Source organism: Budorcas taxicolor, chromosome 5 (assembly GCF_023091745.1).
Source record: "Budorcas taxicolor isolate Tak-1 chromosome 5, Takin1.1, whole genome shotgun sequence".
Taxonomy (NCBI): Eukaryota; Metazoa; Chordata; class Mammalia; order Artiodactyla; family Bovidae; genus Budorcas; species Budorcas taxicolor.
The window spans coordinates 138024010-138039601 of record NC_068914.1 but is presented as its reverse complement, the minus strand read 5'-3'; the positions used below and the strand labels follow the sequence as shown (position 1 = coordinate 138039601).

General features: G+C 37.8%; 1 protein-coding gene across 1 annotated transcript in view; it reads left to right on the top strand.

The window, feature by feature from the left end:
• Window positions 1-4172: 4172 nt before the first annotated feature.
• Window positions 4173-15592, top strand: part of PTPRO (protein tyrosine phosphatase receptor type O) — a gene marked incomplete at its 5' end in the record, with an annotated part of 120543 nt that continues 109123 nt past the window's right edge. The window contains 2 exons of the mRNA XM_052640433.1: window positions 4173-4467; window positions 14429-14587. Of these exons, the coding sequence (XP_052496393.1) occupies window positions 4173-4467; window positions 14429-14587 (454 nt within the window). The remainder of the gene's footprint in view (window positions 4468-14428; window positions 14588-15592) is intronic.

The window sequence follows — 15592 nt, the reverse complement described above, 5'->3', positions numbered from 1 at the left end:
CAGGCTTCCCTGTCCATCAGCAACTCCCAGAGCTTGCTCAAACTCAAGTCCATCGAGTTGCTAATGCCATTCAACCATTTCATCCTCTGTCGTCCCCTTCTCCTGCCTTCAATCTTTCCCAGGATCAGGGTCTTTTCCAATGAGTCAATTCTTCACATCAGGTAGCCAAAGTATTGGAGCTTCAGCTTCAGCATCAGTCCTTCCAATGAATATTCAGGGTTGATTTCCTTTGGGATGGACTGGTTTGATTTCCTTGCTGTCCAAGCAACTCTCAAGAGTCTTCTCCAGCACCACAGTTCAAAAGCATCAGTTCTTCGGTGCTCAGCTTTCTTTATGGTCCACTCTTACATCCATACATGACTACAGGAAAAACCACAGCTTTGACTAGATGGGCTTTTGTTGGTAAAGTAATGTCTCAGCTTTTTAACATATATATATATTATATATATATATATAATAATGCTTAATGCAAAGCTTCGTACAGATCAAGGGACAGAGAGACGGGTCAATACACCACAGTTGCTACTTTTGTCAAGGGTGCTAGAAGAGATTCTTGGACTTCTGATGAGTCCATACCTATAGCCAATTCACGTCCTTATCCCATATCTGAGGGGATTCATCCCCCATTTTTTCTCCTCTTTAGTGCTGCCCACTCTATTTCCAGTAGCTTCTTTCTCCCAAGACTGGCTATAGAACAGGTGGCAGGCTCCTGGGCTCCCCTTCCTTGCTGAAGACAAGCCCCCAGGCCCTGTTTTGCTGCCTCAAGCCAGGTACCTCCAGTTTAGAAAAAGAGAAATACCAAGGGGCACCAGAACGTGTGGATCCCAGACCTTGTTCTGACATCGGCTATCTGCCTGACATTTGCACCACTGTTCTCTCAAGTGTGAAATGAGGGTGTTGGACCAGAGAAATTCCTATATTAAACTTTGTTCCGCAAAGGACATTCAGTGAAAATATTTTTACTGTAGAGTCAAGCAATAGCATTACCAGTCTCAGAAGGAAAAAGAAAAGTTTTAAATATTTTTCTAGCCACCAAATAAATCAGCATTGGCCTTGCCTTAGTGCACCAGATCCATTTCGATTATTTCTAACACTTCTTTCTGGCCCTGCTTCTCAGCAAGGATAGCATGCCTGCTGCATACATTCAGAATTTTCTCCTGAATATAGATTCCAGGAAAAGCTGGAGCAAAGAGGACAGAGAAGAAAGAAATAGCATAGATGACATTTCTTTTAGGCTCACTGCCTAGATCGCACTTGGCCTGCTGCCTTCTTCTCATTAGTTCCACTGACTGAATCTGATTAGCCCACCCTGATTTATTTTTGGCAACCTGGGAGCACATGGGCCAATGCTTATTTTCATGGCTGATACAATCATTCTCAAAGCTGTTGTTAGCATTTGGAAGATTAGTTTCTTTCCCTGGAAGCTGTAACTGTCTACAAAGCATCATGACACATGAGACATATATTTCTTCAACACACTACAAAATTGAGTTTATTTATTCTTCTTTTCGTTATCACAAACACTTCCAGTTTACTGGCTGTTAAAACATACAGCAAAGAATTCTTAGGAACTGCATATTCCATGTCTGTAAACTTATTGTTTTCTGAATTAGTGAATCGACTTCTGTAATCAATAAAGTATAAAAACCAGATTTTAGGTCTATTGGATATTCAGGGCTTGCATCAGCCTCATGTTCCACCTGACCACTGGCAATGGAGAATGGGTCATGTTTTAGATTTGATCCCAAAAGTACAGAACTCAGTTTTAAAAATCTGCACATGTATCAGAGGATGAGAGACAAATGTGAACAAAGAGTTCTGGGACTTTCCTGGTGGTCCAGTGGTTACAACTCCGTGCTTCCGTTGCAGGGGGCATGGATTCGATCCTTCATTACAGAACTAAAATCCCACGTGCTACAGGCTGAGACAATTTTTTTTTATAAAGCAAATCTGGGGGCTTCCCAGGTGGTGCCAGTGGTAAAGAACCTGCTTGCCAATACAGGAGACATAAGAGACCTGGGTTCGACCCCTGGGTAGGGAAGATCCCCTGGAGGAGGACATGGCAACCTACTCCAGTGTTCTTGCCTGCAGAATCCCATGGACTGTGGAGCCTGGCAGGCTATAGTCCATACCATCACAAAGAGTTGGACATGACTGAAGTGACTTAACACACAGGCATGCAAGTGGTACTGTAGCTATTGTGACCCACAGAGATGTTATGGGGAGGGAGGTGGGAGGGGGGTTCATGTTTGGGAACACATGTAAGAATTAAAGATTTTAAAATTAAAAAAATAAAAAACTATAAATAAAAAAAATGTAAAATAAATGTATTTTAAAAAATAAAGTAAATGTGCACTGACAGTCCCATATTAAAGAAATTTTCCCAGACCTATTCAGCTCACAAACCACTTGGCGTATGCCATGTACTGGTCTTAGAGCTGAAGACACAGCTAGAAATAAGATGCAGTCTCTGCCCTGGAGGACTTACAGACTAGTGAGGTAGGGATGGTATTCATACCAATACCACTATTAAGTCTACTAAATGTTAACATAGAATTAAACTTCTCTTAATAGCCAGATAGTCTTTATAAGTGGTGCTAAGTCGCTTCCATCATGTCTGACTCTGTGTGACCCTATGGACTGTAGCCCACCAGGCTCTTCTGTCCATGTGATTCTCCAGGCAGAAATACTGGAGTGGGTTGCCATGCCCTTCTCCAATTCTTTATTAGTACCAGGACCTTTAAAAACTAGGTTTCTTTAAAAAATTAAATAAGAAGAAAAAAATCAGTATATTTTTGCATCTTCTTTTAAAGGATTGATGTGTCACCTGCTTGATTTGTCTTGACACTATGTGAGGTACCAAAATCAATAAGCAGATTAATTCTAAGAGGACAAGGCTCCCATATAATTAATATAATCAGCAATTCTTTCATTCATTTTACAAATGTTTATCAGCTATATACTGTGTGTCAGTCTCAATGTTAGGAAAATAAGTCAAGACGAGAAGACAAAGACATGTGGAATGATCAAGCTTGATACTTGTATAGATCAGTGGTTAAGAGTCTGAACTATATGTGTGACCTGGATCAAGTGACTTAATCTTTCGGGCTCTCAATTTTCTCAGCTACAAGCCGAGATTGAGAATAATAATATCTGTCTCCTGAGATCCCTATGAATCTTAAATGTGATGATTACGTCTATAGCTTACCTACCTTGGTACCTGGATGCTTGTAAGTCCTTGACAAGTTTCAGCAATTTTTCTTTCCCACTTTCATGGAAGAAAAACCTGAGACTCAGAGCAATGGAATAATTTGTCCTGGACATCACACACACCCAGAAGGAAAAGTAAAACAGAACAGCAAATGTTACGAAGTACACGAGTCTTGTCAAGATGAGAGAACTGATGTCCCAGTCTGCCTATGGAGTGTGGGAAAAAATCAGGAAGGAATATTTAAACCAACTACACAAATGATTTTCCAAATACTGATCATAAACAATTACCTGGGGACTTGGAGCAAAGTTTTCAGTGCACTGACTGCTGACTTTTCCATCAATGCCCACGGCTTTTCAGTCCAGTCCCTTCTTCAAAGAGCATCATGGTTTCTTTTAATGAGGACTGGTTAAAATTTAAAGAGAAGGATTATAAGGTTTTTCAGCCCTGATTTTTTTTTTTTTTGTTGTTGTTGTTGTTGTTGTCAGAACTGGCAGATGAGATGTCAAAGAGAAAATAACTGCGTTGAAACATTCTTCTAGAGTTTTCCTAGGACTACAGCTGGACTACTCCCTCCCAAGTAAAACAGTGCTTCTTTAAACCGTATAGCTTTTTCAACAGAGGTGAAAACAAGCACTTCTCTGAAAGTTGAGTGCCAAGATGATTTTCATTCACTTATTTTTACACAGTTCCATGATGTTTTTATTTTGTGTTCACTATATGGCACAATCCATGAATTGGAAGTAGCTTTTCAATCCAGAAGAATGCTAAAAGTAAAAAAGCCTGAGAAGATCAATAGCCACAATAGGGCTAATATTCCTCTTTTTGATTTTCTGCATATACTAAAAATACCTGTGTAACCTTATTTCAGGAAGCAATGCTTGTCACAACATTAGTTTTGGGGAAATTATCTCAGTATAATTTTAATGAAAATAATCTGAAACTTGACCTCTCCTTTCTTTTTCTCTGTTTTCTTAAACAGGATGCTACCACATTCCACGTAACTGTCCGAGATGATAATAGCATCGCTGTCTCTTTAGAAGCTTCAGACGTCATGAGTCCATCATCTGTGTATGTTGTGAAAATAACTGGTGAATCAAAAAATTACTTCTTCGAATTTGAGGAATTCAACAGTACTTTGCCTCCTCCCATTATCTTTAAGGCCAATTATCATGGCCTATATTATATAATCACTCTGGTAGTGGTAAATGGAAATGTGGTTACCAAGCCATCCAGATCAATCACTGTGTTAACAAGTAAGCATCATATGTAATATGATCCTCTGTGTTTCTTTGTTGGGTGTATTCTCTTTTAGTTCTCAGAGTCAGTCCAGGATGGCAAGATTAACTGCCTTCAAATCAAGTGACAGAGTTCAAAGTTCTACTTCACTTTGAATATAGTTTCTCACAGAAATTGATCACGTTATATTGTAACCTTTTGTTTAAAAAAAATGTGTGTTAAACAAAAAAGTCAATCTCAATAGTGTATTTTGAGACTAATGGCCATTTTACATGATTGGACCATGTAATTTGCTATTATGTAATTTAATAGTATGATCATAATTAAGTTTTTTTTCCCGCTAGAACATATAGTCTCATGTTAAGCAACTTGCTTTTTGAATTAAAGAATTTATTCTCATATTTAGCTGGCTCAAATTCCAATTACACATTTTTAGCTGAGAGAGAATAAAAGACATCATTTATCAGTTGCTTTTCCCCACCTCAGCCTGAAAATAGCCTATGTTTCCAATGCCCAAGAAAAAAACTGAGAAAAAAAAATGTCACTGACATTTTAATCTTTAGTAACGCCTGCCTTAAGAGGTCATGGTGATATTAGAAATTTTTTAGGAGTGGTTTTATCTATATGTGATTTTTATTTTACTCTCTGACTTTAAAACGTAATCTCAAAGTAAAATTCAATTCTACTGTATAAGGTGAGGTTGTTGTTGTTTAGTTGTTAAGTTGTGTTGTGGACTGTATCCCGCCAAGCTCCTCTGTCCATGGGATTTCCCAGGTAAGAATACTGGAGTGGCTTGCCATTTCCTCCTCTAAGGGATCGTCTCAACCCAGAGATGAAGCCTGAGTCTCCTACGTTGACAGGTGGATTATTTACTGCAGAACCACCAGAGAAGCCCCATAAGCTGAGGTATAGATAAAAACTGTTATCAGTTCAGTGGCTCAGTCGTGTCTGACTGTTTACAACCCCATGGATTGCAGCACACCAGGCCTCTCTGTCCATCACCAACTGTTATCTATAAGATGGTAGAGTTTATCACTTAAGCAATGTAATGTCTCAGCAAAGTTCTTTTTGTTCACTGTTCCTCAGTGCAAATTTTCCAGCGACTGCAACCTTTTAATTGCCATCTGAAAGTGATCTTTCTGGCTACAGTTAGGGAGAAGGACATAGTGATATTTACATTGGGGTAAAAAGAAAAACACCAAGAAGCAAGAATGCAGAATCAACCTACAGGACCTATTTTTAACATGTCTGTCAAAAATTAATTAAAGTTTCCCTTGGCAGAATACCAGGAACAATACTGAGTTCTAAAAATCAGGAATGGCACAGACCTAAGACCTTCAAGGTTTAAAGATTTAATGAACAGATCTATAACCTCACTGAATCAAAGAATGGACTTGCCTGGTGAAATACTATCTTAAGCTTCAGAAATAGTGAATTAGAAGCTAATAGAGCCAGGCAGCAGATCTAGGTACATAATGCCTCTAATATAACTCCTTGAAATCAGAAGCCCTCTGATTTGATGCAAAGAGCTGACTCATTGAAAAAGACCTCGATGCTGGGAAAAGACCCTGATGCTGAGGGCAGTGGGAAAAGGGGAAACAGAGGGTAAGATAATTAGGTGGCATCAGTGACTCAGTGGACATGAGTCTGAGCAAACTCCAGGAGATAGTGAAGGACAGGGACGTATCTTCATAACGTCAAAGGAACATCTAGTATAACCCTTATGCTTAATTGGTGATCAATAAATATTTATTCAATTTAGTTAAGCAAGTAACAGGAAAGAGAGCCGGGGGGAAAAGGGCTAAGACACAGAGAAAAATAAAGCTGTAGTGACTTTTGCTGACCCAACACTCATTAACATGAGCTCAGCTACTCTGGATTAGACAAAGCTGGAGAAGCCAGCTTTTAGTTAATGGTTCACAAAGAAATTTAAGTAAGTAAATAGTGAAAGATTTCTGGAATATCTTGTTGATATTTTAGCACATGAAGTAAGTTCTATTCAAAGTATCTTCTATTTTCTTTTGTGATTTTATTCTTTGATATGCTGGCTGGGAGATGTGTTGTTGACTATCCAAAAACTGGGCAATTTTGCAGAGACCTTTATGTTGATCTAAGTAAATGAGAGACCATTGTTGCTGTTCAGTCACTAAGTTCTGTTTGACTCTTTGAGACCCCATGAACTACAGCATGCCAGCTTCCCTGTCCTTCACTATCTCTTGGAGTTTGCTCAGACTCAGGTCCACTGAGTCACTGTTGCCATCCAACTATTTCATCGTCTGTTTCCCTTTTTCCTACTGCCCTCAGCATCAGGGTTTTTTCCCAGCATCGAGGTCTTTTTCAGTGAGTCATCTCTTTGCATCAAGTGGCCAAAATTGGAACTTTAGCTTCAGCGTCAGTCCTTCCAGTGAATATTCAGGGTTGATTTCCTGTAGGACTGACTGGTTTGACTGCCTTGCTGTCCAAGGGATTCTCAAGAGTCTTCTCCAGCACCACAGTTAGAAAGCATCAGTTCTTCAGTGCTTAGCCTTCTTTATAGTCCAACTCTCATATCCTTTGATGACTATTGGAAAAACCATAGCTTTGACTATATGGACTTTTGTCAGCAAAATGATGTCTGCTTTTTGTCTAGGCTTGCCTAGGTTTGTATGTAGTAGCTTTTCTTCCAAGGAGCAAGAGCCTTTTGATTTTGTGGCTGTAGTCACTGTCTGCAGTGATTTTGGAGCCCAAGAAAATAAAATCTGTCACTGTTTCCACATTTTCCCCATCTATTTGCCATGAAGTGATGGGACCAGATGCCATGATCTTAGTGTTTTGAATGTCAAGTTTTAAGCCCGCTTTTTTACTCTCCTCTTTCACCCTCGTCAAGAGGCTCTTTAGTTCCTCTTCGCTTATGCAAATTCAATTGTGCAAATTCAATCGAATGGCCTATCTTGTTATGCATTCTGTGAGCACTGGTTGAGTGATGTTTTAATAAATGTCAGTTTAGGTCAGTTGGTTGTTCAAGTTTTCTATCCTTAATGATTTGCTTTCAACTTGTTCCAACAGTGATTGACAGAGAGTGTGGATCTGTTTATTTCACCTTTCACGTCTTTTAATTTATGCTTTATCTCTTTTCAAGCTCTGTTGTTATGTTGTTAGGTGCAAATACTTTTAGGATTACTATGTCTTCCTGTTGGAGAAGGAAATGGCAACCCACTCCAGTACTCTTGCCTGGAAAATGGGTTGACTTTCTTATCTGTATGCAATGTCCCCCTTTATCCTTGATCAAATGACTTGTGTTGAAGTCTATTTTGTCTGATATTAATATAGACATTTTAGTTTTCTTTAAATATTTTCATAGTATACTTATTTCATCTTTATACTTTAACCTACTTGCATCTTTATAGGTAAATGGGTTTCTTGTAACAGCATACAGTTGGATCTGCTTTTTTCCCCCAATCTGGAAATCTCTGTCTTTTAATTGGAGTGTTTAGACTAGCACTAGCCAATAATCACATTTGTAATATTAAATTTTCTGCTAGACACATATTTTCTGAAAAGGTGAAATAAATTTTAATAACATAGTTTACTTAACCAATTACATTCAAAATATTATTGTTTTAGCATGTCAACTTAAAAAAAGTACACACAACCTGAAAGTTGAAAGTTAAGTTTTGTTCAGGGGACATACTGCGAACTTCAAGCTCCGGAGGCAGCATATCAAGTAACCCTGAGAAAACTGCTCCAAGGAGGCAAGTGGGGAGCTAGGATATATAGGAGTTTTGCAACAAAGGGAAGATAGTAGGAACAGCCAATTGTTAATAAAAGAAAATATAATATCTCAAGGAATGTAGCCATCTTCTATGTATGGGAGGGACTTCCTGGAAAATGCTAGTGGGAAAGAATCCACCTACCAGTGTAGGAATTGCAAGAGCTGTGGGTTCGATCCCTGGGTTGGGAAGATCCCCTGGAGTAGGAAATGCCAACCCACTGCAGTGCTCTTGCCTGAAGAATCCCATGGACAGGGAAGCCTGGCATGGGGTCACAAAGAGTCAGACACGACTGAGCATAAATGCACACACTGCCTGTAAGCATCAGGAAAATGTTAGTTGCTTTCTTCTCTCCGGCTTTAATGGTGCTCCTTCTTTCTGCCATGCCCTACTAAAGGGAAAAGAGCGGCAGTGTCCCCTCTGGTGTCCCAGAGGGACTCGTCTTTGGAATTTAGTTCATTTGGTTGCCTTGCAATCTCATCTCTCTGATAAACTCTAGAAAAATTATGTCTCATGCACTATTTGGCTTTTTCTTCTCACTGTTAGATGTCGAGGGATAATATTGAATTGCAGTTTTCTACACCCTAAGTGAAAGAGGAAACCTGCATTGATATCTAAAGAGTAAAAATCAATTAATGATGGTTTATTGTCTCTCACCTTCTATTCCATTTTCAAATACTTAATTACACCATCCCAGTTTTGAAAGCCATAATAGTTTGGGACTATAGGAACTGGGTTTTTTGGTACAAATATTTCTGGAACATTAGTGATATTTGGGTTTCAGCTTCCTCTTTTAGAAAAGAGAGAGTTAAAATGGATGACTAAGATTACTTTTGAGCTCTAAAATTACCATTATTTATCAGCTAATGATGTATTTTCCCCATCTTTATTTTTCTAAGGGGAAGGTTTCTTGAAAGTTTACGAAACATTTGTAGGATCTGCTCCCATAGCTGACAAGTCGAGAATAAAAGGGCACATTTGATGCAGTCATTTCTTGTGTGTTAGATCTTTGTCTTCATGAAATAAGCAATGGCAAAGCAATTGGCCCTAGGGCAGTCCTTTGATATTTCTCTACAGTTGTTCTGAGTCTGGCACTCTCAGAGAAAGCTGAGGAACATAGCAAAGAATAAATTCAGCACAAACAAGTCATTTGTCCAGTTCAAGAGTTTCATAACCCTTAGGTTCTGATTAATATTTAACTATTTGAGAACCTTCAGCATATCATGGGCACATTAGAAACAAGGAGTAGTTTCTCAGGAGATGAAATAATACATGAAAACAACTTCTTAGAAAGTTGGGAAATCCTGTTTACACACTACTGTCTCCTGTGTTTGTTAAGTCCTAGAGACATAACTACAGAGCATACATGGGGCATACAAATTCAGCCATGGTAAATAAAAATAATGTCTGAGTTTTTACTTTATATATCGTCTACATTCTCTGTGCCACATCCTAGGTGGCAGAGAAACAGATAAAATGCCCACTCTCAAAGATGGTATACAATAGTGGAAAAGATAAAGAAAACATTACAAATAAATGATAAGTGCTGTAAAAGAATTATGTAAGAGACTACCCAGCCTTCTTAGGAAACATTGGGAAGGCACCTCAGAAGAAACAATGATGAAAAATTTAGTGAAAACTTGCCAAATGCATAAGCAATGGAAAGTGTTACACTCAGACTTAAAGTGAATCATAGATTTTAAAAAATGCAGGCATAGGTGCGTAGCAGGGCACACCTGTGAACTGTAAGAGTGAAGATGGCAAGCATCTGTGATTCCAGAAAATGAAGAAAAAGGTCACTAGAAATATTGGGAATAACCTTGAATACTTTACAAAAGTGTTTAGACCTTAATCTTTAAGTGACGAGGAATGAGGACAGGTCTTATACAAAGGAATGACACACAATTTGATTGGGGGAAATCTCTTTCTTGTAACAGAGCTGCAAGGCACATGTTCTGAATCTTGCCTTGGAATGGACAAATTATCATGCAGATATTTTGAATAGTGGATCAAAGCATGAACTTTAGAGTCAGAGAAATCTGGGAACCATAATGTAGACTTTGGCAGATTATTCCATTTTTCTAGTTTTCTAATTTATAATCTAGTCCGCTGGTTAGCCAACTTTTCCTGTAAAGGCCTAGGTAATAAATATTTTATGCTTTGTGGACCATATGATCTGTGTTACAGTGATTCAACTCCACTATGTTAGCAGAAAAGCAGCCATAGATAATACATAAACAAATAAGCATGGCTGTATTCTAAGGCAACTTTATTTTAAAACAGCAAAATTTGAATTTCACATAATTTTCATGTGTCATGAAATAGTATTCTTCTGTTGAATTTTGTCAACCATTTTAAACTGTAAATAGCCTTCTTTGCTCAGAAATCATACAAAAACATGTGGCAGGCCAGATTTGGCTTGTGGGCTGTTGATTACTGATTTGGTAGTGGGTGCTATTAAATGATGTAAATTTTTTATACTAAAAAAAATTTAAACAAACTCCTTAACATAGTTTGTAGCATCCAGTGTAAGATCACTAAGTACAATTAATACCAATGACATTAAATAGAAATTTTCTCAAGAAGCTGAGAGCAAAGGAGAAACAGAAAAGATCATATGGGGAAAAATCAGTGAGGTGGAGGTGACAGATTTATAACAGAGACTGACAAAAATGAGAATATCAAGTAGCCTGAAAGCTTAAAACATTTAAACAGAGATAAGAAAAATTAAGGTGAGGTTGGAGGCAGGAAGAATAATTTAGAAAGTTATTTAAATATTTCAGGAAAATGTTGGAGAGGAAGAAATTCCTACCTACCCTTCCAGGTTTTTCAGGCTGGTCTAAGAATTAAATTGATGTGAGACAGATGAACAAAAGAAAATCAAACTGAAATGTAATCAATTGTGTAGATGGGAGACCCAGGAAAACAAGAATTCTCCGAAGTGGCCAAAACCTTCTCCTTAGAAGCCATCTTCAGCTAAAGGCAAAAGAAGATGTTGGGGTAGTGATTTGAGCCCATAAAGGAGGAGGAAGGCAATCTACATGACGATGGAAAAGCAGATGTTTGATGAACAAATGTTTGCTGGGCCCTGAAGAGACCGCAGGACACAGAGAGGACTCTGATCTCCAAGCCCTGCTGAGTTTCTCTCACCACTTCCAGCCCATATTCTTTGCCAATCCCTCTGGTGATACTCTACTCTAGGAACAGGCCCTCTATCTAAATTCTTTTAGGCAGTTAGGGGGAAGATCAAAGTTTCTTCCTGATTCTTCTGTTTCTTAAAAAAGCCTCATCCCAAAGAGACACATTTTGTGGTGGCAAATTTTTCTCTCCCACAAAAGAAATGATGAGGACTTGAACTAAGTTAGTAGATGCAATGTTAAACATCCTTCCTGGGCCATAGGTAGCTGCTACTGCCAGCTCAACTCAGTGGCCTGCTTGGATACAGCTGAACCATTAGGTCAGGTCCCAGGCTGTATCTAAGCATCAGACAAGAGTTCTGGTCTGGGACCTGGATCGTTCCCTTTTCCCTACTCCTGACATCAGAAGCGGGGGACTAAGCCCAGGTTTGTCTCCGTCAAGAGGATCATGTCAGAAGACACATGTCCTTAGGTTGGTCACATCAGAAGCAAAGGATACTGAGCTTTCCTTTTAGTTCCTAAAAACAGAGCAATCACAGGAAGAAATCACCTCAGCAATTAGCAGATACTAACAAGTACAAGCCTACAGCTGCTTTCTTAAAACAGTACTTACTCCGCATTTGCTTTCATTTTTTTATCTTCTAAGATAGTCACATCCAGAACTTTAAGAGTCTTCCTATTTATGAACTGTCATGATGGTTCAGAGGGAATTAAGAAACAGGAAATATTCAATTTGAACATAGTTTTTATTATGTGGGCCACCTAATGAGGAAATAATAACCCTATTAAATGCCATTTTTGATTTTTTATTAAAAGAAAAAATGAGACTCTATGGTAGGGTTTTTTAGTAAAAATAATGCGGTCAATTTCTGCTTTGTCGTATATTCTTTGCTCCCACCACAAAGTGAAAAGAAAACCAGAAATATATTTCTAGGCTCAGAAATAAGGTAGGTGTCTCCATGAATCAGAAACTCAAAGTAGGGAAGAAGGCTGAAGTCATGGAGCCTTTGTGCTCTGAGTCTGAAAGAAGACGGTACTGAGTCTGGGTCACCAGAGGGTAGGAAGGATTGAATTTGTACACGTTAGATATGACCCAGAGCCAGGCTCACTGTTGAAAGCAAAGATTCTCCCTGCTTACCAAAAAAGGCACATGTGGAGTCCTAAGGATGCAAGAGACACATAGTCTTACTATCAAGTACCAAGCTTAGTTACCCTCTTACTCAGAGAAGGAGTTTGTGAAAACAGCTGTATCATCCATAATATCAAGAACCCCAAAGTGATATTATATGCCCTGGCCCTAGACTACAGCTTCTGGTGAGCTGAAAGGATGCTAAACTGCCTCAAAACAGTGTAGAAAAAACAAGAAATGGGACAATGAGAAAGCAAAATTTGGCCAAGGGTTTACGGTTAGAACAAACAAAATCTATGCTAAACAAGACAGACATAAAAATTATTATCACATTTTTTATTATGTTTTATGTAGCAACATAACAAAAATGTGTAGTATGTTATCATCAATAAAATGATAGATGAAAGAATTATACTTATTTAAAAAGATTAAGCAATAATGAAACAAAAATTGGCAAAAATAAAAGCAACATTTAGAATAAATATAAATTTAGATTTTTAAAAACAGCAAAAAAGATATTTAGCTACAGATTGATACAAAGTAGGTAACTGTTGAATGAACTAAGTCAAATTTGGGGTTCTTATGTTATTGAAATTGAAATTTCAAAGTGTAAAACTTAAACTAAGTCTATTTCATTTAGGCCATAGATGTCCAAGGATCCTCTTGATGCTAAAACTTTGAATCAAAATCAGTTTTTTCTATAAGAGTTGATTTGTGCTTTGTTGCTCAGTCGTATCTGACTCTGCAACCCCACAGACTGTGTCGACTGGATTTTTTAGCTGAGAATACTGGAGTGGGTTGCCATCTTCCCCATTCAGGGATTGAACCTATGACCCCTGTGCCTCCTGCTTTGCAGATGGATTCTTTACCCGCTGAGCCATCAGGGAAGCCAATAAAGAGTTAACTCGACGCCAAATTATTTTAAATATTTTCTTGAATAAAATGCATGCTAGTAAGACTCATTCATTAGTCCCTACTAAAGAGTGAAGGGACTCTGGCACTGTACAAGACTTGGGCTGAAAAGTGGGAATGGAGGAGATTCAGACGTAAATCAATCAGTCGGTTATTTTAAAAATGAGTATTTATTTACAAAGTTTTGTGATAAGTTAACAACTCATACAAAATAAAAATAAACATTTTAAACTTCTGTAGAAAGGTTGGTAAATATCATGAACTATAATTCTCATAATATAGGATGGTTTGCAATCTTATACTTAATATTTAAAAAGTGCTAGGCTCACATGAAGAAATAACTGATTATTAAAACATTTATGCCTGGTCAGAGCCAAAACATATTTTCTATTGTACTCAGTCATGTCCCACTCTTTGTGACCCCATGGACTGTAGCTTGCCAGTCTCCTCTGTCCATGGAATTTTCCAGGCAAGAATATTGGAGCAGGTTGCCATTTCCTCCTCCAGGGAGTCTTCTCCACTCAGGAATCCAACAATGCAAGTCCTTTGCATCTCCTGCATTGGCAGGTGGATTCTTTACCACTGCACCTGCCTCCCAGGAAGCCTATTTTCTGTTACTTGTCTGTTATTAATATCAAATTTTCTTGACTTGGGGGAAAAATGAACTAGGAATCTGTAGATACAGATTCCACCATGTCCTAGTTAAATTACCTTTGACAAGTAATTTAAAGTCTCAGTTATCATTATTTTTATATGTTGAATGGTGATATGAATATTTGCTCTTCCTGGATCTTAGGATTGTTGCAAAAGGCAATTGGAAAAATGAATATGAAAGCTTTTTGAAAAGCAGAAATTGCCACATAAAATATGCTTTATTAATTACTGCTAAGGAGAACAGTCAGCTCAGGAGTACTGAGGAGTTTAGTGGCTTACAGATAATTAAAGTATGTGTAAAATGCTAATAGGTGTCATCCTTGGCACTTCCAAGTATTGATAATGGTATTTCGCTCTTTTCCCAATTCCCCTTTCTCCATTAACTTTCCTTCTGCAGAACCTCTTCCTGTAACCAGTGTTTCAATATATGACTATAAACCTTCTCCTGAAACAGGAGTCCTCTTTGAAATTCATTATCCAGAAAAATATAACGTTTTCACAAGAGTAAACATAAGCTATTGGGAAGGTAAAGACTTCCGGACAATGCTATATAAAGGTAAGAGGTAACAGGAAGAAGAAAAATGATGAGTCTTACATTTTACATAATTTCTGCCAAATGGTTTTGCTCTTGCTCTTGCTTTGAAGAAGTCTTATAATTCACTGTTTGATCATAATGAATTAATAAAAATAGTTACTGATGCATGAAAATATTGTTATGAGGAGACTTAAAATGTTTGGTTCATTACTTTAGAGTCATGTGTCATGCATAAACATAAGAAAAACTCAAATTATTATGACTTACATGTTATTCTTGCCAAATATTATTCCTGCATGTCTGGTGCAGGAAAAAAATTTAAATTTAAATTTAGAAGCACAGCACCTAATCATTTCCTTCTGAGTGCATTAAGGCATTTCCAGACCTGAGAAGTTAGATGGGGGTCTCTCAAAAAGTTTCATTTGGAGATGGTCCAACATTATTCTCGAATGCTTAAGAAAATACTTTTCAGTTCCTTTGTGTATATTTGTCTGTATGACTAGTTAAATGACTGCATTAATATACAAAAATGGGTTTCACTATTTTTACTGGCTTGATTGGAATCTTGTGGTCAGAGAGAGAGAGAAGAGGGTCCAGGGAAATTAAAAATTTCTAAAGAAATCCAATCAATTTCTCTGAATAAACCAGAGAGCAGAAGTGGGCCAAGTGGGAGAGGGACAGGGAGAGGACAGAGGACATTCAGTTTTTGGAACTGAACTGGAGAGACAAATATTCCCAGGACACAGAGTCACTACATTTATCTGCACCAAGTGTAGTTTCTGGTCTCAAAGTTGATTAGTTGTGAATGAAAACCAGGTAGAGGATACTTACTCAACCACCTATGGCATGATACCCAGAAACATCCCACTTTGACTTGCTGCTTTTATAAACTCCTGAATCTTCCATGAATTTTTTTTTTTTAATGAGACAATGTTTAAGGCACATGCAGTAACTCTACAGGTTGTTATTTAAACTTAAAAAAAAATCAAATAAACAAAAATAGACTCTATTACTGCATTCTTTGTT